The 24,369-nt window shown below is 32.9% G+C and overlaps 3 protein-coding genes and 1 long non-coding RNA gene across 11 annotated transcripts; 2 read left to right on the top strand and 2 right to left on the bottom strand.

Moving 5' to 3' along the window:
* The first annotated feature begins 3,274 nt into the window (after positions 1 to 3,274).
* Positions 3,275 to 7,856, top strand: LOC108226601 (protein ABIL2). 3 transcript variants are annotated; one of them, XM_017401585.2, is made up of 10 exons: positions 3,275 to 3,609; positions 4,497 to 4,641; positions 4,939 to 5,021; positions 5,111 to 5,261; positions 6,378 to 6,477; positions 6,700 to 6,792; positions 6,921 to 6,963; positions 7,065 to 7,150; positions 7,251 to 7,411; positions 7,571 to 7,856. In XM_017401585.2, exons 1-10 carry the CDS (start codon positions 3,515 to 3,517, stop codon positions 7,742 to 7,744), a joined length of 1,131 nt encoding a protein of 376 aa, XP_017257074.1. In that variant the 5' UTR covers positions 3,275 to 3,514; the 3' UTR covers positions 7,745 to 7,856. The 3 variants fall into 3 exon arrangements, with proteins under 3 accessions (XP_017257074.1, XP_017257075.1, XP_017257076.1); XM_017401586.2 differs by having other exon boundaries at positions 3,276 to 3,609; positions 4,503 to 4,641; XM_017401587.2 differs by having other exon boundaries at positions 3,277 to 3,609; positions 4,489 to 4,641.
* A 943-nt stretch (positions 7,857 to 8,799) lies between these two features.
* Positions 8,800 to 15,072, top strand: LOC108224902 (uncharacterized). Its single transcript, XR_001807506.2, has 3 exons — positions 8,800 to 8,942; positions 9,224 to 9,280; positions 14,714 to 15,072. It is a non-coding gene; the product is annotated as an uncharacterized LOC108224902 (long non-coding RNA).
* Positions 10,473 to 16,348, bottom strand: LOC108224901 (uncharacterized). 2 transcript variants are annotated; one of them, XM_017399662.2, is made up of 11 exons: positions 15,979 to 16,344; positions 15,675 to 15,876; positions 15,504 to 15,586; positions 15,129 to 15,229; positions 13,862 to 13,957; positions 13,478 to 13,531; positions 12,395 to 12,543; positions 12,193 to 12,310; positions 11,556 to 11,643; positions 10,885 to 11,115; positions 10,520 to 10,807 (listed from the first exon to the last, which is right to left on the bottom strand). In XM_017399662.2, exons 1-10 carry the CDS (start codon positions 16,094 to 16,096, stop codon positions 10,919 to 10,921), a joined length of 1,206 nt encoding a protein of 401 aa, XP_017255151.1. In that variant the 5' UTR covers positions 16,097 to 16,344; the 3' UTR covers positions 10,520 to 10,807; positions 10,885 to 10,918. The 2 variants fall into 2 exon arrangements, with proteins under 2 accessions (XP_063935946.1, XP_017255151.1); XM_064079876.1 differs by having other exon boundaries at positions 10,473 to 10,807; positions 12,193 to 12,543; positions 15,979 to 16,348.
* Positions 16,349 to 19,799: 3,451 nt separating this feature from the next.
* LOC108226468 (uncharacterized) lies at positions 19,800 to 23,845 on the bottom strand. 5 transcript variants are annotated; one of them, XM_017401430.2, is made up of 6 exons: positions 23,665 to 23,845; positions 23,450 to 23,586; positions 23,001 to 23,135; positions 21,714 to 21,821; positions 21,215 to 21,286; positions 19,800 to 20,293 (listed from the first exon to the last, which is right to left on the bottom strand). In XM_017401430.2, exons 1-6 carry the CDS (start codon positions 23,828 to 23,830, stop codon positions 20,129 to 20,131), a joined length of 783 nt encoding a protein of 260 aa, XP_017256919.1. In that variant the 5' UTR covers positions 23,831 to 23,845; the 3' UTR covers positions 19,800 to 20,128. The 5 variants fall into 5 exon arrangements, with proteins under 5 accessions (XP_017256919.1, XP_017256920.1, XP_017256921.1 ...); XM_017401431.2 differs by having other exon boundaries at positions 23,689 to 23,845; XM_017401432.2 differs by having other exon boundaries at positions 23,450 to 23,576; positions 23,665 to 23,796.
* Positions 23,846 to 24,369: the final 524 nt, after the last annotated feature.

Below are 24,369 nucleotides of genomic sequence, written 5' to 3'. Positions count from 1 at the left end.
GCAGTCATGTTGCTGCTTTGCTCACTCTTCAAGTTCATTGCGTTTTTTACATTTCCAGAATCATGGGCCACAGAAACATTGTGACACTGCGGTACATGGTTTGAACTTGCAGGTATCATGCGAATCGGCTCCGCATCAAGCATAACACTTTCATCAATTTGTAAGGGGAAAATATCACGATAATCATCCTTAAAATGCATTGAATCATAGACCACATTCTCACTATTTCCCAAACTACCAACGTTGTAATTGTTAAAATACTGAGCTTCATGATGAGTTATTGTTGAATATACAGGCACTGCATCAAGACACATATTCTGTGCATGTAAATACTGATCAGATTGAGTTGTCTCTATTTTCTGGTTTGCATCAACCAAATTAGTACTCAGTTCAATCTGAGGTTGAGTCGCCATCATTGTTGGCTGTGTTGCACCATCCAGGGTACTATTGCCAGCTTGATAAATCGAGGAATAATCAGCATCAAGGCTCCGAGTAATCTCTTCAATGTCTTTCATGCTAAGTTCAGGAATGTCGTCGTCGTATTGCACCGAAAGGGGCCAAGGTTCAAGGAACGGATCAAACTCACCGATAATTGAGCCACCATTATATATAAATCTGCATGCACAAAAAACACAAACAAACACGATCACAATATATAACTTAACTAAAAAACTTTAACTATAGTTAGGACGCAATGCATGTACGTACCCTCCACTTTCTTGATCATTCAAGTAACTAAACCCTGGCAAGTAATCATCATTATGATTCAACTCAACCTTCACAGTAGAGTTCATCTTGAAGAAATGGGTGAGTAGAATCTTGTTGGCGATGATGATGAAATACTCAGCAGGAGATGTATTTATATTATGAGGAGGGGATGGATTGATTATGATGAGGAGGGGGTGAATGTACTTAGTAGTAGTATGATTATATGATTGTGGGAGTTACAATGAAGTGTGAAATGAATTTTAATTTAATTAGAGTAATTAATGGTTAGCAATTACCGATACAAAACAAACGAGGGGTTGAATCATGTACTCTGCTTTAATGCTTGCATTGTTACTTGACGCGTATATATACGCGCACGCACTGATCAGCATGCACAGTGTAATCTTCACACGGCCGGGTGTATACGTATAAAAAATAGTTCTTCTATCAAATTAAAGTTTAAATTCCACATTTTTATATGATATATTTTATAAATTAAATAGTTTTCATGACTTAATTTTATTAATATTTAAAATACATGAAAAATAATCAAAATAGTTTAAAATAGGATAAAGAATATATTAGTTAAAATAACAATTAACTGCAGTAACTTCTTTCATAAGAGGTAAAAAGCTATTTGTATATCTACTTTAATTTATTTTTACTTCAACAAATAGCTTTTATTATAAATTTACAAATATATATATATATATAGGCAAGTGATCAAATAGAAACCAATCTTATTCTAGAAACTAGAAACCACTCCTTCAATTACTGTTTATAACTACAGAAATCACTAGTTTTATATGCTGTTAATCACTATTTTATACAGTAAATTCATCAGTTTTTATGTTTAACAATTAGGAAAATTTACAATATTGGTGGTCGATTATTGATGATCAATTATAGTTGTAGAAAGTCCATGATGGTAGCAAATGACGGGATGAGGTGTGTGGTGATGGTAAATAGTCATTAATAGTGGCAAGTTATGATGACAAACGATGATAGGCAAATCATGGTTGTAACTGATGACGGCAGTAGTGGATTGAGTTGATAACGATTCCAGGAGTTTCATCAATGTAGTAAGATTGAAGATGATGATGATATACGTTGTATATATATTTATTTATATATCTATGTTTGTCAGATTTTGCATATATAAGATAGTGATTTCTGATATACAAATAAGTGATTTATGTAGTTAAGAGCAGTGATGAAAACTGGTCAGGGATTAGTTTCTAGTTTCTAGATTAATTTAGTTTCTAGTGGAGTAAGCCCCTATATATATATATAGAGTCAAGTTCTATGGAGTACAAAAAATATTGGAGTATTGGAGTACAAAATTGATACAATTTAATCTAGTCACTTTAATCTTATTTTTTTTGTTCTACAATATTTGTAAACATCCGACAACCTGCAGATTATGTTCTACAACATAAATATTGTAATCAAAAGATAAAACAGTGACTTTTATAAATCGTAGGACATTATGTTCTGCAATATAACTTATAAGCAGAACAACAATCTTAATGCTTGTTAAAGTTGAAAAATATTAATGATTAATTGACAATTATGTTTAATACTACATATAAATGATAAATTATATATAAATTTGGGTCATCATAGATATTATTTATGATTAAACTAAAAAATTATTATTTGTACTCCAATACTCCAATGTTTTAATGTACTCCATAGAACTTAACTCTATATATATATATATATATATATATATATATATATATATATATATATATATATAGACACACACACATAATTTTGTACATAATTGTATACAAATATAAAAATTATATATATAAAATGATTGCTGTCCTGATAATGTCATATCATTCATATGTCAGAGATTTAATCTTTTGATTTATTATTTAAGTTTTACGATTTTTAAATAAAAAAATTTACTTACCCAAAGTTTTTATTTATTTGACATTATTTCAAATGTGACCATCCAAAACCCTCCTTCAATATTTATCCTCTGATTTCCGATACTGTTATAATTTAGAAATCATGCATAATAGCAGTGTTACAGAAATCGGGAATCGGACCTAATCGGTTGAGTTACCGATTCATAGATTAATCGGAAATCGGGGATTAATAGAAAGAATTAATTGGAATGAAAATCAGATTTATTTTAATATTAAAATATTATTTAATATTTAATTATTATTATATTAGCTATTTAGTAACTAATATATTTACTATATTCATAAATTTTATAATTATTCGTAATTAAAGTAATATAGTATTTTAATTTTAATAATTTATCAATGTATACTTCGATTAAGAAATATATATAAGGATTAATCGGATTTCAAAAATCGAATCGGTAGCCGACTTTGCAGGAGATTAATCGGGGATTAATCAGTTAAATCAGAAATTTTTAGAACACTGTATAATAGTAGTAATTTGATTGATTCAATTTTGACTGAATTCATTTTTACACAAAAATGAAATAACCGAAATTTAGAAAAACCCAGACGAACAGAACGAAACTTTGATAGGTTGGATTTTAACATTGATGGGTTGGATCCGAAACTCACAACCAAACCGGTAAAAGCGGGACAGGGCGGACCGGTCCTTGCTAAACAGAACACTTTACCAAGAATATTTTGCAGGAAGTGGACCCACCTGCTGCCAAAGTGAGCAAGTTACAGTGGACACCCAGAAATTTGGATACTACTATCTACTGCTAGCTTCCTCAAGTAAAAATTATGAAAAACAACAGTTTAAGCTTCCTAAAGTTGCAAACTTTAATTTGTTTATGCCACTTTTTTTCTCTTGACTCTATATGTTTCGGGCTTTAATTCTGCTTACATGCAAGTTTTCTCTCTTGACTCTACATTTTCGGGCTAGTTGTGGTTTTGTCAATTTACAGATTCCCAGGTCAGTTTAAATCTCTTTGTTCTTGCATTTTGTTTCTGGGTTGTTTTAATTTGAAGTTGAAGATTACCTATAATTATGACTGAATTTTTCTTTATTTAGTGCAAAGTTTGTACTTCTGTTAATATTGTTTACCCCTCTACTGAGTGGAGTTTCCTTATTGTAATATCATACGGTTTTGATATTCAGTAAAATTTACAATTTGTGTTAATAATGATCCATTTGATTAGAAACAATGAAAAAAGATGGATGCCAAAGAAAAAGGTGCAAGGGTAGATATAGAACAATTTCATATACCGGTGAATGGTGGTGATTGAGATGAGTAGATGTAGAACGACAATTCAACCGAGAATGGTGGGATTGAGCTTTAGCTTAAATTTGAAGAAATGAAATTATGAATATTTATCAAATTTTAACCTTCTGAAAAAACAGAGAATAAGGGTATATTAGTCAAGGTCGAGGACATATTATCAAAGGACTTATTAAAGTTTCTGATCTGATTGTATTAGTAAAATAATTTTGTCCAGTATTAAATCATTCTTCTGGTTTAATGTTTTGCCTTTTCGTTTTTTTAATGTTCTAGAGGACAAATGGGATTGAACTTTGTTGTTGTATCATGTTCATTAAGTATCTGCTTTACAACAAGAAATAAGATTCTTTGTTGATTCTAACTTGTTCCAGAAGAATTTCTAGTATCTTTTTCATTATACTATATGTTTCCTATGTGTTTGAAATCATAATTCTGGTGTCCAATAGCATTTATGTTATTTGATCAAGCGTAGGCCTGTACATAGATTGCATAAAATACAGATGCAAGTAACAGATCTTCATCTATATCTATTGAGTGTATCTTTGTTGGTATTCATATTCAAATTTTAAAAGGATGGTAGTTTCAGAATAAGGGATATCGAACTCCAGTGTATATCAATAATGAAAACAATGATGTCATCTTCTAAGCTTCCCCTCTTCCAAGAACTGGATAATTACGACGAGTTTTCCATGCAGCAGGACTTGCTCTTCTCAGATAGTCTCAAGGTAGGATTCTTTCCATGCTTCTTAGTTTTCACTTACAGCAAGTAATCTATGTTCGAATGTATCAAGGCTAAATTCTTTGCCATTATACAAGAAGCCTCTGAACCAAATCTGCCCGTGACCGATAATGTAAGGGACAATACTCTCCTAGTCTCCTGCAGTTGGCCAGTGCAGTCCAAGCATGTTGATGTGTATAATGGCTTATTATCACCCACAGTTTTTTTGTAAAACATTCATACAGTGTACTTGATACTAAGTTACCAACCAATATAATATATTGTTGCAATCTTTTATCTTCAGGATTTGAAGAATCTGAGAAAGCAGTTGTACTCAGCTGCTGAATTTTTTGAAATTTCTTACTCCAATGATGACTCAAAACAGATGTAAGCAGCATTCGTCTTTTCAGATTAAAACTTGGCATTCTCAAACTTTCCCATCCTTTTCTTATGTCGCAATTTCAATTTGCACGCAGAGTGGTTAGCACATTAAAAGATTATGCTATTAAGGCCCTTGTCAATACCGTGGACCACCTAGGATCTGCGACCTACAAAGTTAATGATCTTTTGGATGAGAAAGTTTACGAAGTTTCTGGAACAGAGACATGTGTATCTTCCATCGAACAGGTACACTATTGCTCCCTTGGCTACTCGAGGGATGTTGTGGGGTATATGGTTTTGTGTGTGTCTTGCCTTTTATTAGGGATCTATAATTAAGTTGGCAATTCGTCTTAGTTACAGTTCTTCTGGTATAAGTTTAAGGCCTGAATTTGATGTACGCCTGGTTGATCTTGAATTCTTGATATTATATGCCATTTGGAATGAATTCAACTTTAGACACAAATTTTTTATTGGTTCTTCTCCTTTCCATGATAACTTATTAAAGTAAATGTTACATACAATTTTTCTTTACTGGAATTTCAAGTTTTCCAGGTGTTAAATTATAAGGTATCTTAGGGATATACTGATATGTGACTGTCATGCTTACTACTGTGCAGTGGAGTTACATCACCACTTCATGCTATGCTACATTGTTAAAAAGTATTGGTCAAATGGTTGCTTAGGTCGCATATTAAAGACCATCTTTGTTTTTACTTGAAAAATCAACATAAAAAAGAGTTTAAATACTGATTCAAAAGTTGAATGTACCAGTAAATTATTAGTGAATGTGAAACACAAAATACAAAGCAAAAAAAAAAAAAACAAAGGCAAACAGAACTCTTAGAGTTTCATAAACTAGCAGTTTTAAGAAGCTAGTAGAATTGATATCATGTGATAATCATTGTCAAAGGGTTGTTCTTGTTTAGTTCACCACAAAAAATTGGTAGCATGAGCTTTACATTATAAGTGATTCTAAAACTATGAAACTGATTCGGTCTTTTGCCAGAGAGATTTTGCCGGATGACCTTTAACACAGCCTTAAATAATCTGCTTTGGAAAGTATTTGGTACAGGGGTAGCGCCTATGATACTTGCTTTACTGTTAAAGTCTAATTCATACGTGAAGTATATTGATACATTTAGGATAAGAAATATTGTTCAAGAGACCAGTAGCACTCAAGTGTGGAGGGATCACTAAAAAACTCAGCCACTCCAGGCTTCAAGTGATCAATGTTAAACTTGCTTGTAGAATATTATTTAACTTCACTGTATTATTACGAGTGTCTATACATATTTCCTATAATCGTGCTCTTACATTTGATAATAGTTGACCCCATCTAATCTATTGATGTGTTTCATATAGAGATTAAGGACATGTCAGACACATCTAGATCGCGAGGGGCTCTCCGAGCAGTCGTTGATGATAAACACCCCCAAATACCATAAGCATTATATTCTGTCAGGTAATTTCTTCTCTCCATTTTACTTCACATTTAATTTTCTGTCTTCCAGATATAGTTTCTCTAAATGCGGTGACAAGTTCATTCCCTATCTTGTGTTACCACTTATCAAGAGAGATTTTGCCTTCTGGGGCTTTTGGTTACTCATAGTTTATGTTGGTTTCCTATGTTGTGTTACCTTGAGGAATTTTAGTATTGCTAGTAATATAATTTCATTTTTTTCAGCTGGAGAAACCAGATATGGTGCAAACCAACCTAAAACCACGTATAAAGAGTGTGTTCCAGAAAATCAAGATCACTGGCATGAAATTAAGAATGGTAGATTGCATCAAATTGATTATTAATTCTTCTACAGATATTTTCTCTTTAGGATGTCTTATAGATATATTCCAATTTCCAAGGCAATCAATTTGTACTTACTTGTCAACTGATTTTTGTTTGTGAAGCTGTTCAAGAACCGATTGTCGAAAATCAACCATCTTCAATAAGGTAGCTAGCAGTGAAAGCATTTAAATTACATGTTTCAGTTTGTCGAAAGAATAAGTCATGGATACTGAGTTGCTTGGGTTTTAACTATGTTTATGACACAGAAAAGGGCGACCTCAGTCACTTTCTCCAAGACCTCAGCAACCTGTAAAGGTTCTATCCACTAAAAACATGGCCAGAAAGGATTTAGGTTGGTTTGCCTTAATTTCATATCATACGGTTAAGTGATTAATCAACTCTATTATGTCGCCTAATTCTTTTCTTTTCTTTTATACCAATCTCATTAAAAGTTGCACAGAAGCGAACAGTTTCACCACATCGATTTCCACTTTCACGTGCGGGATCTCTCTCTAGCAGGCCTACCACTCCTAATTCAAGAGCCACAACTCCAACTTCAAGATCCAGCAAACCAAATCAAAGTAGATCTACCACACCAAACTCTAAAAATGGGGTATGCACCATACTTCTATGTATTTACACATTAATCTTCCCATGCCTTGTGTATAGTAGGCAATGTAATTAATCAGCATGCAGCCTTATTACCTCGTATATTTTATCCCTGTAATCTCTCATGTTGATCGAAACTTGTATTATATTTCATCTGCATCAGTATCCCTCCGAGCCTCGAAAATCAGGCTCAATGCACCTCCATTCTGATAGAGGAAGCCGGACAGAGAATCATCAAATCCCCACCAAAGCAAGTCGTCTTCTCAAGGCATTGCTCAGTAGACGCAAATCGAAGAAAGATGACACATTATACACCTATTTAGATGAATACTATTAGAAGTTCTAACAATTAGAATGTGGAAACACCAGTGACATGAGCACATCAGAGTATGACACTGCCTGTTTTCACAACTTTTTCCTTTAATACATATCTCCTTTTATTTCCTTGAGTACTTGGCGCCGTATATAAAGCATTTGACTATCAAATCAAATTCATAAACAGAAATGAATTCTTATTAAATACTCCCTGTGTTTTTATTATTTCCAAATTTTTTTATTTTTGAATAAACATACATATTTAAAATTTTAATTCACGAAAAAATCAACTATTATTAATTTTTAGTATCCGGTGAATTCACTTAAAATGTGTGTCAAACTTCACATGTATCAAATAATATATATTCTAGATGGCTCATCTTACTTTTCAGAACTAAGTTCGTTTTTTTTTATTTGAAAAAAGTAAATAAATATGACTCCCCCCCTCAACACAAAGACCTTGTCTTTGCAAATATGAAACGTTAAATACCTATCAAATATTTATAATATTAAAAAATATGACCGTAAGATCTATTTTTGAAATATATTACATAAAAAAGAGTCACATGAAAAGAATAAATAATAGTTGATTGAATAAGCAAACTAGGGAACGGAAATGAAATCCTTTTGGAACTTTGTTTTCTTTAATCCCTGGTATATTATTGGACTTTAGTTGTATGCTTGAAATTATGCACATGAGCATAACAGCGAATATTCCTGTGGTATATTATGGTTCCCCAGTGCTGCGGCTGAAGATCCGGCTCCTCAAACAAGCTCCTAAGTCTAAATTTTAGGAGGATTTGAAAAATTAGAGCTCCAATGAGCTCCTAGTAGCTCTTTAAAAATTTAAGAGTTTACTCTCTCTCCTTTCTTTTAAAGAGCATCTAGGTGCTCCTAACTTATTTTCATTGAATAAAATAATCACTTCATTCTATTTCTATTCACTTCTTTTTAATTCTCTCTCCAACTTTTCTCTCAAATAATAATAAAATATGAGTTAAGAGCAAGTATAAAGAGCATGGTTGGATTTGTTACGATATTCAATGTATTAACTTACTAGGAGCCACATATTATATTATTTTTTAAAGAAGGACTTAGGAGCACCATTGGAGATGCTCTAACATATTTATCCAGCTTCCTTCTCTAAGCTCAACACATTTCTCTTAATGATTTTATATGTATTACCATCATCCCACATCAAAAAGACTTGATTTTACCTGGTAAGTTGTGATTGTGTGTTTATCTAGAGTTGTTTCGTGTTACATTTTCATCGCAGCCCTTGCTCCTTTTTCTTCTTGTGATATTCGTAAAATTTTAAATGCTCACACACTCATGTCCTCGTAACACATCTAATGCGCAGCCTGCGTTAGGATATTGCTAATTTTGGTATTATGTTTTCAAAACTCTATTAAGTCTGGCACGTAGACACGCATACTAACATATAGTTGCATATAAATGGTCAAATGGAGATTTAATTTGAGTTGATTTAATTTTGGTGCAGTAATATCGTGTTGATGATGATAGAGTCACAGTTCCCTTCCCACCATGAAATTAGCAGGTTTGTTCTGCACTTCATGTTTCTTTACTTTTCTAACAATTTAAAAAGCTGTTTCTTACTCCCTCCGTCCCGGTGAGATATACGTTCACTGTTTGCACGCATTTCGAGGGTCAAATAAAGTGTAGTTACATACAGTAATGTTTTTTGAAAATTTTCTTTTTTTCGTATAAAAGTTTAGATATCCAATTTTTATTCAGATAAAGAAAATTTTAAAAAAATATTGTGGAACTATGCTTTAAAAGAATCTTAAGAAGCGTGCCAAAAAGTAGCGTATACAATTCGGGAATTTTCCGGAGAAAATTAAGAAGCACCCATTTATGATATACCCACGATAAAAATATGAATGTTACATGTGACTTTTGGCTAATTAGACCACTTTAATTATGAATTTGTTCTTGTGTCTTGACAAATTTTATCTTAATATTGAATTGTATTTCTAAATTTTTTCATTGGTGGTCCTAATAAATATATGATTCATTGTAAGTATACCTTCTCATTCTTATGCTATAGAATTGTTAATGATTCATGTAATTCTGTTTGTTCCGGTTCATGCTAATTATATGACATCAAACAAAATTATAAAACAATTGTTTATTCCAATTCATGTTGATTACCTGACATAAAATAAAATTATAATATAGTTCATATCTTAAAAATTATTAAAACTTATAATATAGTTCATGTATAGGGTACCTTTAGGGAGGTTTAGGGTACCTTTAGCTTCAATTAAAATTATAATTTCATAAATTATTTTTACTAAAATTAAGTTAATAGTTAAAATCTACTTTAAAAAGTATTCAAAAAATAAATATGTAGACTATTTTCTTTTTCGTAAAATTAAAATAGCCAACCAGGAAAGTGGCAAATAAACTGTGATGTCAACGCTGAAGGGAGTTTGAGATATTTTGTGCATGTCCTAAATAACAATTGGCGTTTTTAACTTTGAAAAAAAACGTTAGAATGTGCAGGTTTTTTTTTAACTAAGCAAAATGCGACACCTCAGCAAGATGCTATATCTCGTTATGTATAAGGTTTTATTCTTTTAAACCCAACAAAACGCAATACGAAACATTGTTTTGTTTTTTTACATGATGAGAAGTGATTCGGATCATGAGATTTGAGACACTGTTTCAAATTGTGATAGTGAAAGCCAACACGCATAAGTCACATGCAAAAAGTATCGGACAAGTAATGCTTAATATCTGCTCAGTTTGATTCTTATCAGATTAGATTCGATGATTAAGAGTTTACACTTTGATTTTATTAGAATAGATAATTAAGAGTTTACACTTGAACGAGGTCTTGGACCTTCAGAAGACAAGGAGAACCTGCTATAAATATACACTGGTCGCTCCTTGTTAGGTTTCTAGTTCTTGCAAGTTGCAAATGGTGAAATCTTCACCAATCCTTGTATAGTATACACTTTACTGGTATGCGTAAATTATGCTGCAATTTACCTCCCAGACAGTACAATTTATATATGGTACAGATGGCCAAGTTTCTCAGCTATCTTACATAAAAAAAATCCTGCATAAACAGAAAGGGTTATGTTAGATTTTTTAACTCAGCATTTGAGAAAATCATCAGGTTTAGGGTCTACTTACGAGTTAATGTAAAGGTTGTGTCAATCGAAGGGTTTTATGAGGCCACTGCTTCTACTCTAGCTGGCCTTAAACTTTTTACTGCTCTCCAAAAATGCTCACATGCCAATATGAGGAGACCAAAGAGGTACATGAAGAATAGATATATCTTTTCCACAACGCCAAACTTCGAAGATGTTCTGTTTCCAGCTTCTGAATTTCTCTTGTAAAATGATACTCTGGTCACTGCCCACCCTACAAATGAACAAAGTTTTATAAGCAGACGACCTGGTTCAGATACATTTACGTAAAATAGTACAGGATACTAGGATAGTAAGGAAATTAAAGATGAATATGAGTTGAGGATCCAATAAAATTAAAAGATTTCTCCATCAAAAAGTAGTTTTTATTGTTCTATTAATTGATAGTTATGGTAACATTCTGTAGCCTTCTTCCGCAACCATATTCACTAGAGTTCCATCTAGCATTTAAAGTGTCCAGCTAAAGTTTAATATTTCTCTTGAATTAACTTGACTACTTGAGGTAGTGGCTTGGTGAGGGTAAAAATGGGATAAATAGAATATTATGTACAAACTTAATTGTCAGATTAGAAGACCTCTCAAGTAAAGGCTGACAAACAAAGAAGACGTCTGAAGAAAACTTGTGCACTTGTGCCCATTGAGATTGATACTTACCAGCGCTAGGCTGCGGTATATTTGTCCATTCAAGTGGATCCATATCACTTTCTGATGCCCTGATCAACTCAAGGAGAGCTTGATTGACCTGAAGTTTGCAACAAAGAATTATTCTAACACAAAATTTAATATCAATTTGATAATCCAAATCAGGGAACCAAATTTAATCTAATCTGTCTATTAAACAAACAAAACCAAAAATTATTGCAAATTGTAACTCTGGGGAGAATTGAACTTGCCAAGATTCTGAGATATGTAAGAATATTCCAAAATAAAAAGGAATGGGTATCAACAATACAGAATGTCTATTAGGTACTAGCGTTATTAACCTTGTGCCTAGTCTGCTTCTTAACAGTTTCTAAAAAAATTCAAACCTAATGTGGATTTATGTCTTTTCCTTCAGATGGAAAATCTTGCTTTGTTCCATACAAATGATAATGTATCTACAAATTTATGTAACACTATAAATGATGCATACACATACATATTTATAAGTGTTTCCTTAATGATCCCACGGCCTGAGACTTACACAACAACTAGCTTTTTCGAAATAAATACTCAAGAATCTCATTGGTCTACACATCTTGAATTACAACTTCACGAATTTACTAGCTAAATGTATCTTATAATTGTTTACCTCTTCAGTCCTCTCATGACTCACAAGATGCCCACCAGGAAGTTCTACCATTCTGGAAAAAGGGTGTAATCTCTCGGCAAGTTTCCTTGCATGACGTAACTGGGCAATAACATCCTTCCTAAAAGTCATGAAAAGTGTCTTAGTAGTCTGACCAGGTATAATTGGGTGAAGAAACGAAAACTTAATGCCAGTTAAGTTGTACCTTCCATGAATAACTGATACCAAAAATCCAGAAGACCGCATCAACTCAAACTCCGTTTGCGACATTTTGTGTGTCCAGCATGCATGGATCTGTCCATCAAAACCATAATTTGTCTGCATACCAGTTGATGATATGCCTTTGACATATTCCTGTAATAATGACAATCTTGCTTTAAAATAGATATATAAGGGTCATTTATATAACTGCTATTATCTGAAACTTTTAGCCAGTTAGAACTTCATACTTCAAAAGTGTGAAAAGTAATTCCTCTATTACGAGTGCAAGACTTTTAAGATTAGAGGAGATAGTACATTATTCTATGATTCCTCTAGTCAGCCAGTTATTAGTCTGAGATTGACAGAACAGATAATTACTTTCATCTTCAAATGGAAGGAGATTCCATCTGTAACTGTATAGCTTTCTAGTGAGTAGATAATGGTACACTGCTACACATATGTCATTAATTACAGCTACAGAAATCACTCTAACATGTGTATATCCAAATGATATAAAGGCTACAGCAATGAAAATATAATCCCCCCACAGAGCAAGTCAGAGGGAGGAGGAAGAGAGAAAACTTTTTAACAAAACCACCATAAAAAGTTCATATCAATGCCATTATATAAAACAAGCATATTACCCGTGCAATGCACAGGTCTTCTTTAATATTTTCTAATTTTCTTCAATATATAATTTAATACTATTATTGAAAATAATATATTACAATTCCTAATTAAAACAAATATTATATTGTTTGGTCATGCTTTAGGATTAATAATGTAAATATTTAATTTTAATATTTTGTTGATGGGATTCGAATTTTAAACCTTAGACTGTATTTATAGATAAAATATTCTTTACTATTAGATCTAATTGTTCTTGGTATTTGCTTTACAAGATCTAACGGTCATACTGTAAGTGACCAAAATACAAATTGCCAACCAAACTTTAATCATTTTCGCTTTAATAATATAGTATAAATAGATAGACAACTCAAGAAAACCATAATAGCGAACCACCCAAACGTTCCATAACAATGCTACCATGTCCTTTAAGCCATAATGTTTGTACAGTGGTCCTTACTTGATACAAAATTGCTCTTCTAGATTTAGATCCAACAAGTTCCTCGAGATATTCCTGTACAACAGAAAGATTGTATGATATCAGTTGTTAGCACAAGCATTTTCATGCTAGATTATGTGTTTCAAATGAAAAACTGTGTTTCTATAACAAGGCCATATGTGTCAAACTTGATTGTTATTTAACAGAACTAGTTGTAACAACTTATGTCCATTTTAAATACCGCAGCACATACTTTGATGTGCAGATGAAAATATCTTTTGCCTTTGATTTATATATGACGTGAAGAATAGATTTTCGGCGTCTATGCCAAAAATTTTGTGACAGGCTTGCTGCCTTAAAATGGGCAAGTGCGAAGAAATAAAAAAGATTAAGAAAATAATCAACCTTTGTGTAGTGAGTGTCCAAGTCAACAGCTGCTCTTTGTTCAGGAGTTTTAGCTTTTAAGAACCGAATAGCAATGGATAAAGTTTGTCGATCAAGCTGCAAAACAGAGCGCACAACGTTATACCTGAAACTAGCTGCAATGATAGTTCAGATATGATATTTGATATGTTGAATTTTTCAAAAACAAGTCTAATGCAAGTTGCAATCAAACTTTTCCATCTGATTTACAGAATAAATTAAATCAACTGACAACAGAAGAGAGCTGCTGAAAAATTCAATAAAATGAAAAAACTGGAAACATCGGCCTAAGAATTACATCAGAAAGAGTGAATTCCTTTAATGACAAGAAGATGGCTTAAAAGAACTTTTAATAATTTTGCACTACAGAATCATCTTAAGTAAACTGGAAAGCATTGGCCAATTCGTTGGGTCAGAATGTCAGATACTAACATCACACACACGTATATAACAATAAGATTTATAGCACCTATTGTCCATAGAATTTATAGTACCTATTATCCCCAAACGTTGTTATTTACTTGTAACTGCATATTCAGTCTTCTTCTACATCATGTTCGAAATTTATATGTTTCATTGTTAATATTTATAAAATTATTGTGCTATATACTCAACTAGTTTAAAAAAAAAAAATCAATTACATACAGATAACATGAACTATCTACAAATTAGAATAAAAATTAGATAGTGTATACTATATTACACAAAATACAGATAGTAGAGCATTGTTGATCATTCTTGGCACTAGAGAGATATAGTGTGTTTATCTGCTACATCTTGTAAACATGTGCCTGATTCCTAAATTCTCAGACTAAGATATTTCAGAAACTGCAGGTGGTAAATTCAAGGCCGCGAGTCTTGGTTTGAACGAGTTAGTTGCTGACCAAGCAGGTGCATTCAAAAAAAGAAAAGCCAAGACAAAGAAGCTTGATGCATCTCCAGTGGAATGGAATACTTATAGAGTGATACAAATTCTCTGCCCCTAAATTTCACTTTTTAGCTTGCACGCACAATGATGTGAAATAGATATGATGCAAGTTCACGTAAGAAAAATTGCATAGAGAATGTTAAGTTTTTCCTATTTAGTTATTGGCACCCCTCTGTAGGTTTTCCACACAAATATATTATCTGTAAGTAAATCTGTTACTATAATGATTGTGTGTATCTTGCAAAATCTACCTTACATTTTATAACATCCCCTTCAGTCATGCTCTACAAATATAGCTTCATGGTTAGAAAGAAACAATACCTTCGGGAAACATTCAAAACCACCACCAGTGACATTTAGTAAAGCCAAGGACAGAATTCTATCAGGCACCGTTGCTGCCAGTTTGCAACTTATCATAGCCCCTATATAGCATTCAAGATAAGAAACCATAAGTCAGAAACATCTATCAGTACCTACACCACGAAGCTTCCACATTTCCACCAACTACTGGGGGCTGCATTTCTACTGAAATCTATGATAACAAGGTAAATTAATTAACATCTGCACCCCCGTTAGGATCATCAGTACTAAATATTGTTATTAACATCAATATAAAGTCCACGGAAACCAGTTTCTAGAAATTAATAATTTAGTGAAGTAGATCGGAAGCTCTAGAAACACAAGTACACAACTCACCCATGGAGTGGCCAAAAACATGTGCTTTTTCCCAACCCAAGTGGTCCATCACAGCTATAGCATCTTTGGCCATGATTCTTGTTCTACATTCCACAATTAAAAAACTATTACTCAGATAACAAAAATCAAATTTCAATAATTAAACACCAATTTCAATAATTAAACTATTACGTGTACTCCGATTTCTTGGCAGGCACAGAGCTACGACCCATTCCACGATTATCCAAAGCACAAACCTCAACAAGCCTCTCGTGAGCCCCCCCAACTTCATCTGAGCTCCGATCACCGTCCGGCCAATCCTGGTCATTCGGCGTCAAAGTTCCGGCGAGCCCCATAATCTGTGGACCCCACGATTCATGTGTGCCAGCTAATCCTGCTCGACTCAATTATAATAAAAATTAACACCGACCCATTAAAATTAAGCAAAAACCCATCTGAAAAATGTATAAAAAGTAGAGTAATAATCGAAAATTACCAATGATCAATAACACTTTGACGGGGCCGTGACCGTACGTTTCGTAGAAAATCTTGATTCCATTGTTGCCGGCGGCTTCTGCAGTGTTCTGGTATTTTCCCACCTCACAATAAGGCATATTTTATTTACCCCTGCTTGATAAGATTCTTGCTATTAATATTATTCGAGAGAGAGAGAGAGAATGGAAGAGTGAAGAATATACAAGAAGAGTTGAAGAGAATGCAGATATATGTGTTATATATACACGTGTGGACGTGTTTAACTGTTTGTTCACCGGTGGACGGTGATTGTCTCTGGAGTTAATTTCAAGTAAAGTACATTTATACAACGACTACATGTATCATCAAACTCAAATTGTATGTATCGATGTTTTCTAGCGTTCTGTATATTTATCTGAAACTTTGTTTTTTTATAATACTGGCTTATATACGTTAGAGCATCTCCAATAGTCTTTTAGTTAGCTTCTATATATAATATAAAATATTAAGCTCTTAGGAAGTTAATACATTACTAAGAGTTTGAACTCCAATAATACTCTCTATACACACTCCTAACACTATATTTTATTATTATTTAAACTCCACTATGACAAAAGTTTAAAGTCACATGGGTGAGAGTGAATATTAAATTATAAAAAATAAGTTAAGAGCCATGTAGTGGCTTTAAAAGAGAGGAGAGAGAAGGGGCTCCTAGTATTTTTAAGAGGCAATAAGAGCCTATTGGAGCTCCATTTTTTCTTATCCTCCTCATTTTTGATTTTAAGAGCCAATTTAAGAGGTTATTGGAGATGTTCTTATAAATTAGTATAAGTATATGTTTTAATATTTTTCGGGAGTCGAATCCGGTCTCCGGACAACAGAAGATAAACCCGTTTGAGCTTTATAATTAGTAGAATTTGGAATTCCAACTACTGCTGTTTTCAATTCACCCCTGCTTAATTTGGATGAATTAAAAAATAAAATTTTCATCCATATAAATTTTGTATTGATTCCCAATTGTAGGTCACGAATCACAAAATTAGCAATAAATATTTCCATTTCTCATATTTTATTAAAAAAATTAAGATGTGTATTTTATATAAGTTTATAAAATTTAGTATATATTCTTCTGCCTACAAAAAATATTATACTAATGAAAGATATTACAAATTGTGGAGTCTTGTACATCTTGAATATTCTATTTTATCTTTTAATGTCGAATTTCACAGAAAGATAACGAAATGTGCACTTACTTTTTCATTTTGGCATGTTTTTATATAATTCTAAGGCTTATATTAATATGTTTTTGTTTTTTATGGACTGGAATTTAGTTTGAGATGATAATATGAATACGTGGCGGATGTGATAAATAAGTCGTATCCACGGCGATGGGTCGGCTGTGGCAACTTGGTCTGTGGCAGCTTGGTGACGAAATATAATAGTCAACGTGACAGAGTCAATTCGTGTTATTGGAAGCTTCCTAAAATTTGGTATGGCGGAAAGTAGTTGAATAATAGCATCAGGAGATGATATTCAAGTGATTGATTACTTTTTAGGACGGGAGTAATAGATTACGAAACCTTACTTTTTTTAGTAAAGTTGATAAGCCGCGCGTTGCGGCGGCCTATGAAAATTATATTAATGATTCAATATTAATATTTTTAGAATGCAATAATTTTGTGGCTGTTTATAAAAAGTCTATTAATTATTAAAAATTAATATTTGTAGAATAAAATAAATTTTATATTATAAAAATCTTGATGTAATACCAATACTAATATATAAAATTGTAAAATGGACTATAATTCATGTTGAAAAAATAAAAATAAATTTCTGCACGTAATCAACAATTTAAAGTACGACGAATCTTAATTTTATTTGTGTATTTTTTTAAAAGTAATCATGTTCTTACATTGTCACCTTCCTCCATTTTTTTTGGATTGATTGTGCACAAAAACATCTAACTTAAATCCGTGAGATGCGGTCAATAACTACCCTTACTTATAACAACCTTTATTTTTTAATACTACATGAACAGTCTTCACTTAAAAGTTGTTTGAACAGAGCAATTCAGATATTATAAAAGTAAATCATATAAAAATTATATGTCCGATGAACAAAACAAATATTAGAAAAAAATAAACAACAAAAATACATCACTTTATTAATTAATTTATCATCCTTATGTTTCCTTTTGCTTGTTTTGATTTTCAGGATCATGGAAGGAGACTTTATGGGGTTTTTTATTCAGACTTTAAAGTCTTATTATCTAAACGTCTGGAGATACTTACATATCTTTCGGTTAGATGATAAATTTTTTTGGATGAAAAAAATCCTTGTTGCAGCTATTGTATCTATGATACAACTCATCTACGAGTATGTAGATCTTGACCAAAAAAAAAACAAACATACATCACTAATAGTTAATTTATTAATATCATTCATCAATATCAATATCATGTCAAGACTATATTCTTCTCCCGTGTTTGGATTTGTCGACTCCCACAAAGCGGTCTATAACCACCTTTTCTTGCAACAACCTTTATTTTTTTTAATATCGTATAAACAGCCTTCACTTATCGTTGCAGAAAAACGGCACCACCGAGTTAGAAATCGAGCAAGAGAACTATCATCAGAAAGAGATAGGGTTGTGGTATTGAGAGAGAGTAGGTTGTGTTTAGATGATCCAAAACCCTACAACATATAAGGATATTTATAGGTGCAGAGAGACTTTTATGCTACTCTTTCCCATGATTAAATAATCTGAAACAAAATCAGATTAAAAGTTTCAAGCTGCTATATTCCATAAATGATCTGACACAAAATCAGATTCTAAAACTTGCTTCTAATATATCCGAAACTAAAAAAGGTAGTTTTAATTTTTGATATTCTTTATCAAAAAATTCCAGATAATTAACAAATTATAAAAATAGAACGGAACGATGTGAGAGCCGCCACCTACACGCCCCTCGCTCTCCTTTATATAGAAATAAAATCAGATTAAAACTTTCAAGCTACTATAGTCCATAAATAATCTGAAACAAAAATCAGATTGTGAAACTTGTTTCTAATATATCCGAAACTAAAAATGGCAGTTCTAATTTTTGATATTTTTCATCCAAAAATTCCAGAAAATTAGAAAAATCAAGCGGAGCGACGTGAGAGACACCACCTACACGCCTCTCGCTTCTCCTTTATATAAGTATATTGATTTAATACTCAATTAATATTTTTTATAACAAAAAAAATTAATTTTACTCATACAGTCAAAATTCAAAAATATTAATATTTATTATACGGTCAATGTACTTAAATTATGTGTCAAAAAGTCAAACGTCAAATACGTAAAAACAGAAAGAATAATGGATAATGGTACCTCGTTAAGTTTATTGCTTGTTATTATCAAAATCCAAATTTTAACCGTAAGCTATGCTCTGAGGTTGTATAAGATCATAATTTCCGAATTATGCTCCAGCTCTTAATCTCTGGTATTTTTCTTTACGTCGGTTACAAGACAATTAGATACTCGAGCACATCGCAAACTTTCCAACGATGAAAGAAACATTAGTTTCATTTATGATCGTTTGCTTGTATTTGTAACCGAGATTTATCATACTATTGACTCTAAAGTTTTAACTCGCCTTGTTAGTCAGCAAAATGAATAATTGACTAGGGACTAGGGAGTATTACAGAGTTACACTGAACTGCTTCGAGGATTTTATTCGTTCGGGTTATGCAACAACAATAATCAAATTATGCCGGCTGTGCTCTATGCAGTCCTAACAATTTGTTATTCCTGTCTGCTGAACTGAATCAAAAGGTTATGCGGCTACAATATACAAATTCAGTCCAATGAGTTGGGCATTTACGCAATTACGCTTCGAATTGTTAAGCATCCAGAGAGAGAGACTCTTACCGTTAAATTTTTGATTAATTTTCTTTCAGTTCTAAAACATACATATGATTGTCACTAAGGAAGATCGTCACATCAATATGCTCAAATCAGTTTTGTTACCTTGCAGGGTTGGCACTATATTAGCAAGGAAGGTATAGGACTCCTCACCCAATTAGAATTGATCTGCGGTTTGTGGCTGTTACTGGCAGCAAACTAGATATGATTAACCAACTCCGATTCGGAGATGCAAGGCAAAAGTCATTCTAGATTGAACGGTTTATTTCCAACGAATTTTAACATCAAGTGTCCACTGGACCTTTCCTGCTGGCAAAGGAATGATCTTGGGCAAGAGGAGTGGTACCTCGAACTCCCCCAAAGATGACAAAGAAGTTGGTAGATGTAGGTTTCCAGGCTCAATGCGGACACATAGCTGCCTCGCTACCTGAAATAATACAAAATGGTATGTTACATTAAGGCTATTGCACAGATATCATCCTGATACAATGATTAGCTGCAAGTCTGCTTAGATTTGGTAATCTAAAAGCAATTTTCACCATAAAATTATAGGAACAAAATTCTTGCTTGAGATTTTCAACACCTTGCTCATTTAATTTTCTAGACAAAGCCCATATACAAAATCTCAGTTATTTGCAGAACTCGTATAACACAGTCAACCATGATATAAAATTATAAATACATGAACAATACAGAGAAACTGAAACAATACTTTGTATATTTTCTGTTTCTAATTGATATATGTAGGCATTCATGTTAAAGTTTTGTTAATTTGTTTCAGTAGGTACGAAGTATGGAGCCATCATGCTACCAAGAATATCTAACTGGGGAATTGTGCAAATGAAGCAGGGACAGGTATACTATCAGCCACAATCGTCAATGGAAAGTACAGTCTGAAGATTAATGTGCTAATACGTATATGCCTTTACTGGCCTAAGGACTAATTACTGAACTGGTGGATATAACTGTAACCCCAAAAGAACTTCAATATCAATATCATAACTTTTAATTTCTTTACGTAAAAATAAATAAAATTAAGGAATAGATTCTTACACAAAATATTAGACAGCCCACATCCCCACAAAATACAATTACATCACAGAGACATCATCTGAGAATTGAGATATATAAAAACATGGGACTAGCAAACAATAAAATCATGAACTTCACCCACTTGACTTGAAGATAAGGAGTCGAGCGGAGAGTAGAAATATATAATAAATATAACCCACTCTAAGTTCATAAAACAGATAAATAAATCAACGGTACCAAGCACAAACATACCCGAGCAGTAAATTTACTACAGGTAAAAAAAGAAAGAAAACAACAGAAAAAATATAAAAAATACCTCAGCCACAATTTCTTCTTTAGTCACGGGTTCACGCAGTTCATTATCAATTTTGATATACCTCTTCAAGACCTTAACAAAAGTGACAACAGGTGTTATAAATTTAGAAGATGTTAAAAAGATCATATTAAATTGTCTGAAGCAAAGGTAGCACTGTTAGACAGAAATCTAATGTAATTAAGCCAGTCAGATATAACTTCCCTATAATTCCTAAAACATAATTACTTTCAGCTTCTGCCAAGACTAAGAATCATACCTTGCTATTCCTACATTTATAGAATTTGCTGCCAGACAAGTAGCAGTATAGATGGAAAATTCACATATTTTCAGTTCTCACGGTAACTGTCAAAATTATAAACAAATTCCTAACCCTCCCGTAAACACCACGTCAAATGATGAAAATGTTTAATTCAATATAAAAGTAATACTTTTAACTAACTAAAAACCAAATGTTTTACAGAATACATCACTTCAGATCGGTATTTAAAACAACACTGACCAGCTTAGCATCATCCAGACGTTTCGCTGCTGTATGGTATTCTTTGTTTATATCTTCCTCATTCTTCATAACGACTTTAACCTCTTCAATCCCATCAGTTTGGTGAATCTATAAAACAAAATGTATATATATTGTCAATGTTTGTAGAAGGATTGAAAAGCCCATCCCAAGTACGGATACAGGATAAGTTAATTTATTACTATGGTGCCAAAACCATTAGACCCTGCACATACATTTGGAGAAATAAAATGGAAGCACCGAAATTTGGAAAGGAAATAGTACATAATAGATTCCATTAGACACCGACAATCCCATTATACAGAGAAATCGGCAAAGCAGTATTAAAGTATTTTATTGAGTAATGATTAATTGATGTAGGACAAGAGCCCCTGATTTTGAAGAAAAACTTGACATAAAAAGACCGAGGCAAGAGGTGGTAAATAACAAGAAGGCAATTTGCAAGACAGCAGAGCATGGCGAAAATTATGTATGATCATGGATTAGCACTTGGATTGAGGTTATAATGCATGATCATGCTTGCAGCTGCATGCTCACTTCACTTTTATCATTATTTGATTTTAATTAGGAATTGTTATTATTATTTTATTTTGGGATTTTATTATATCCCTATATGAACAATAATATATGTATTCTATGAAGAACTTTTGGTAAATTAAAAAAAATGTTTGAGAGTTTTTTCAACTTTCTGGTGAATTCCGGATCTATCTTGTTTGAATTTGTATCGACAGATTCGGGTGTTATCTTAAGAACTAACGTGTGATGATCCTAACTTCCGTTCTGCGTCATTACGTATGAAAATGCAAGCAACAAGCTTCACACACTGACAAGGTATGTTTCTCACAAAGATAAAATACAAAGTTTAACTGAAACCTGCCAAAATGAAAAATGAGATGCTTTGTGTTTTCTTATACATGCTCAGCAAACGTAAGAGCTCGACGCCTCGACCACTAAGCCTATGCACCAGCACAAAGAGCTATAACACAAACATTTGACAAGATGGACTTTAGTTTACTTTGTCAATTAACATTAATAAACCTTGAACTAGATAGGTATATGGCACTTCAAGGAAGCACACGATATTTGCAATCACCGCTTCAAGGCACAAACTTACACATTCAAATCAATTAATCCACAGACGCATATAACCACGCGAGATGAAATATGCCAATTGAAAGCATCATGTCCGAAAACTGTGAAAAACAAAATTCATAATCTACAAAAAGCTGCTAATGTACACACAAATGTAGGCACCAAGAGAAACCAAACCTTCTGTTGCTCGCTGATGAGATAAGCAAACTTGTCGATATTGGGAACAGCAAGCAATTTAGGCATGAGATGATTTCGAAAATGCCCCGGAGCTACTTTTACAACCTCTCCAGATTTCCCTAGCTTGTCTATACTCTGAAAAGCACATATAAACATACAGATTTAAAATTCTCCACATAATTGCTACATATAAAAGAAGGGTCCTCATCCCTGGCAGTCATATGTCAGAGACCTTTTAACTGGCCTATCAGTTTTTGGCCGTTGGATGAATATCCAGTTGCTAGGATTATAAGGATTATAACATACGTCAACGCTTTTTAAATGTAGGACGGGTCGCGCCGCTGGATATTCATCAACAGCGAAAAAATGATAGGCTAGTTAAGACGTCTACTGCCAGGGACCGGACCCATAAAAGAAAAACATTAACAAATTAAAACCGAGAAGCTCACACTAGTAAGAATAACATCCAATTTTCGATATCGAAGCCCTTGAGCAGCGAACAGAATAGGCTGGTGCATTAACCTATTCGAGATTTTTTCAAGTGCAGTTCTACAGTGCCGCGTATGGGCCATCCTTCTATATTCAACTACCAAATTATATATTATACATAAAAACAATTAATTGTATTATACTGAAATTGTTGAAATGGTTTTTACTGTAATACCTAGTTTCAGTAGAGAGATGATACCAGCAGTAGTTGTGGCGCGGAGGTTAACAAGTCGCCGGCGGCCGCAACGGTGGCGATACGAAGCTACGTGTCGCTGTATACAAGCTCGGGGACCAGAGAGCAGAGACTCTGGATGGCAATTTATACCCCGATGGATACCCATTGGATTTTACGGAACCCGAATATTTCGGGTTTGGGTTTGATTTTTAAACACCAATTATTTTCGGGTCAGTTTCGGGTTTTTTTAAATCCCAATTATTTTCGGGTCAGTTTCGGGTTTTATGACGTTTTGAACCAGATCCCAAAATTTGGCACCTAATTTATTTCGATCCAAATCCGAACTAAGCCGAAACCCTTTTAGGGGTCGTTTGGTTCGCGGAGTGATATGAGTTTGGAATGAGGAATCGAGTTAAGGTGGTATGGGTTTAAATTATTATATCTGATATCATGTGTTTGGTTGATTGCTGCAATTGATATATTTAACTTTTTAAAATTAATTATATTAATTCTTTATATTAATTAAAACATTAATAAAATTATTATTGTTGTATATTTTGCATTATTGATTATTTTTATATTAAATATTAATATTTAATTGCTTAAATAGAGACAAAAAAATAAGATATAAAACTAATACCCATATCCCATTTCATACTCACCTTATTCTTTGGGTATCAAAAACCATATCTCGTGAGTTTGAGG

Source organism: Daucus carota, chromosome 6 (assembly GCF_001625215.2).
Source record: "Daucus carota subsp. sativus chromosome 6, DH1 v3.0, whole genome shotgun sequence".
NCBI lineage: Eukaryota > Viridiplantae > Streptophyta > Magnoliopsida > Apiales > Apiaceae > Daucus > Daucus carota.
Note: the sequence above shows the minus strand (reverse complement) of the source record. Positions and strands in the feature narration are given on the sequence as shown.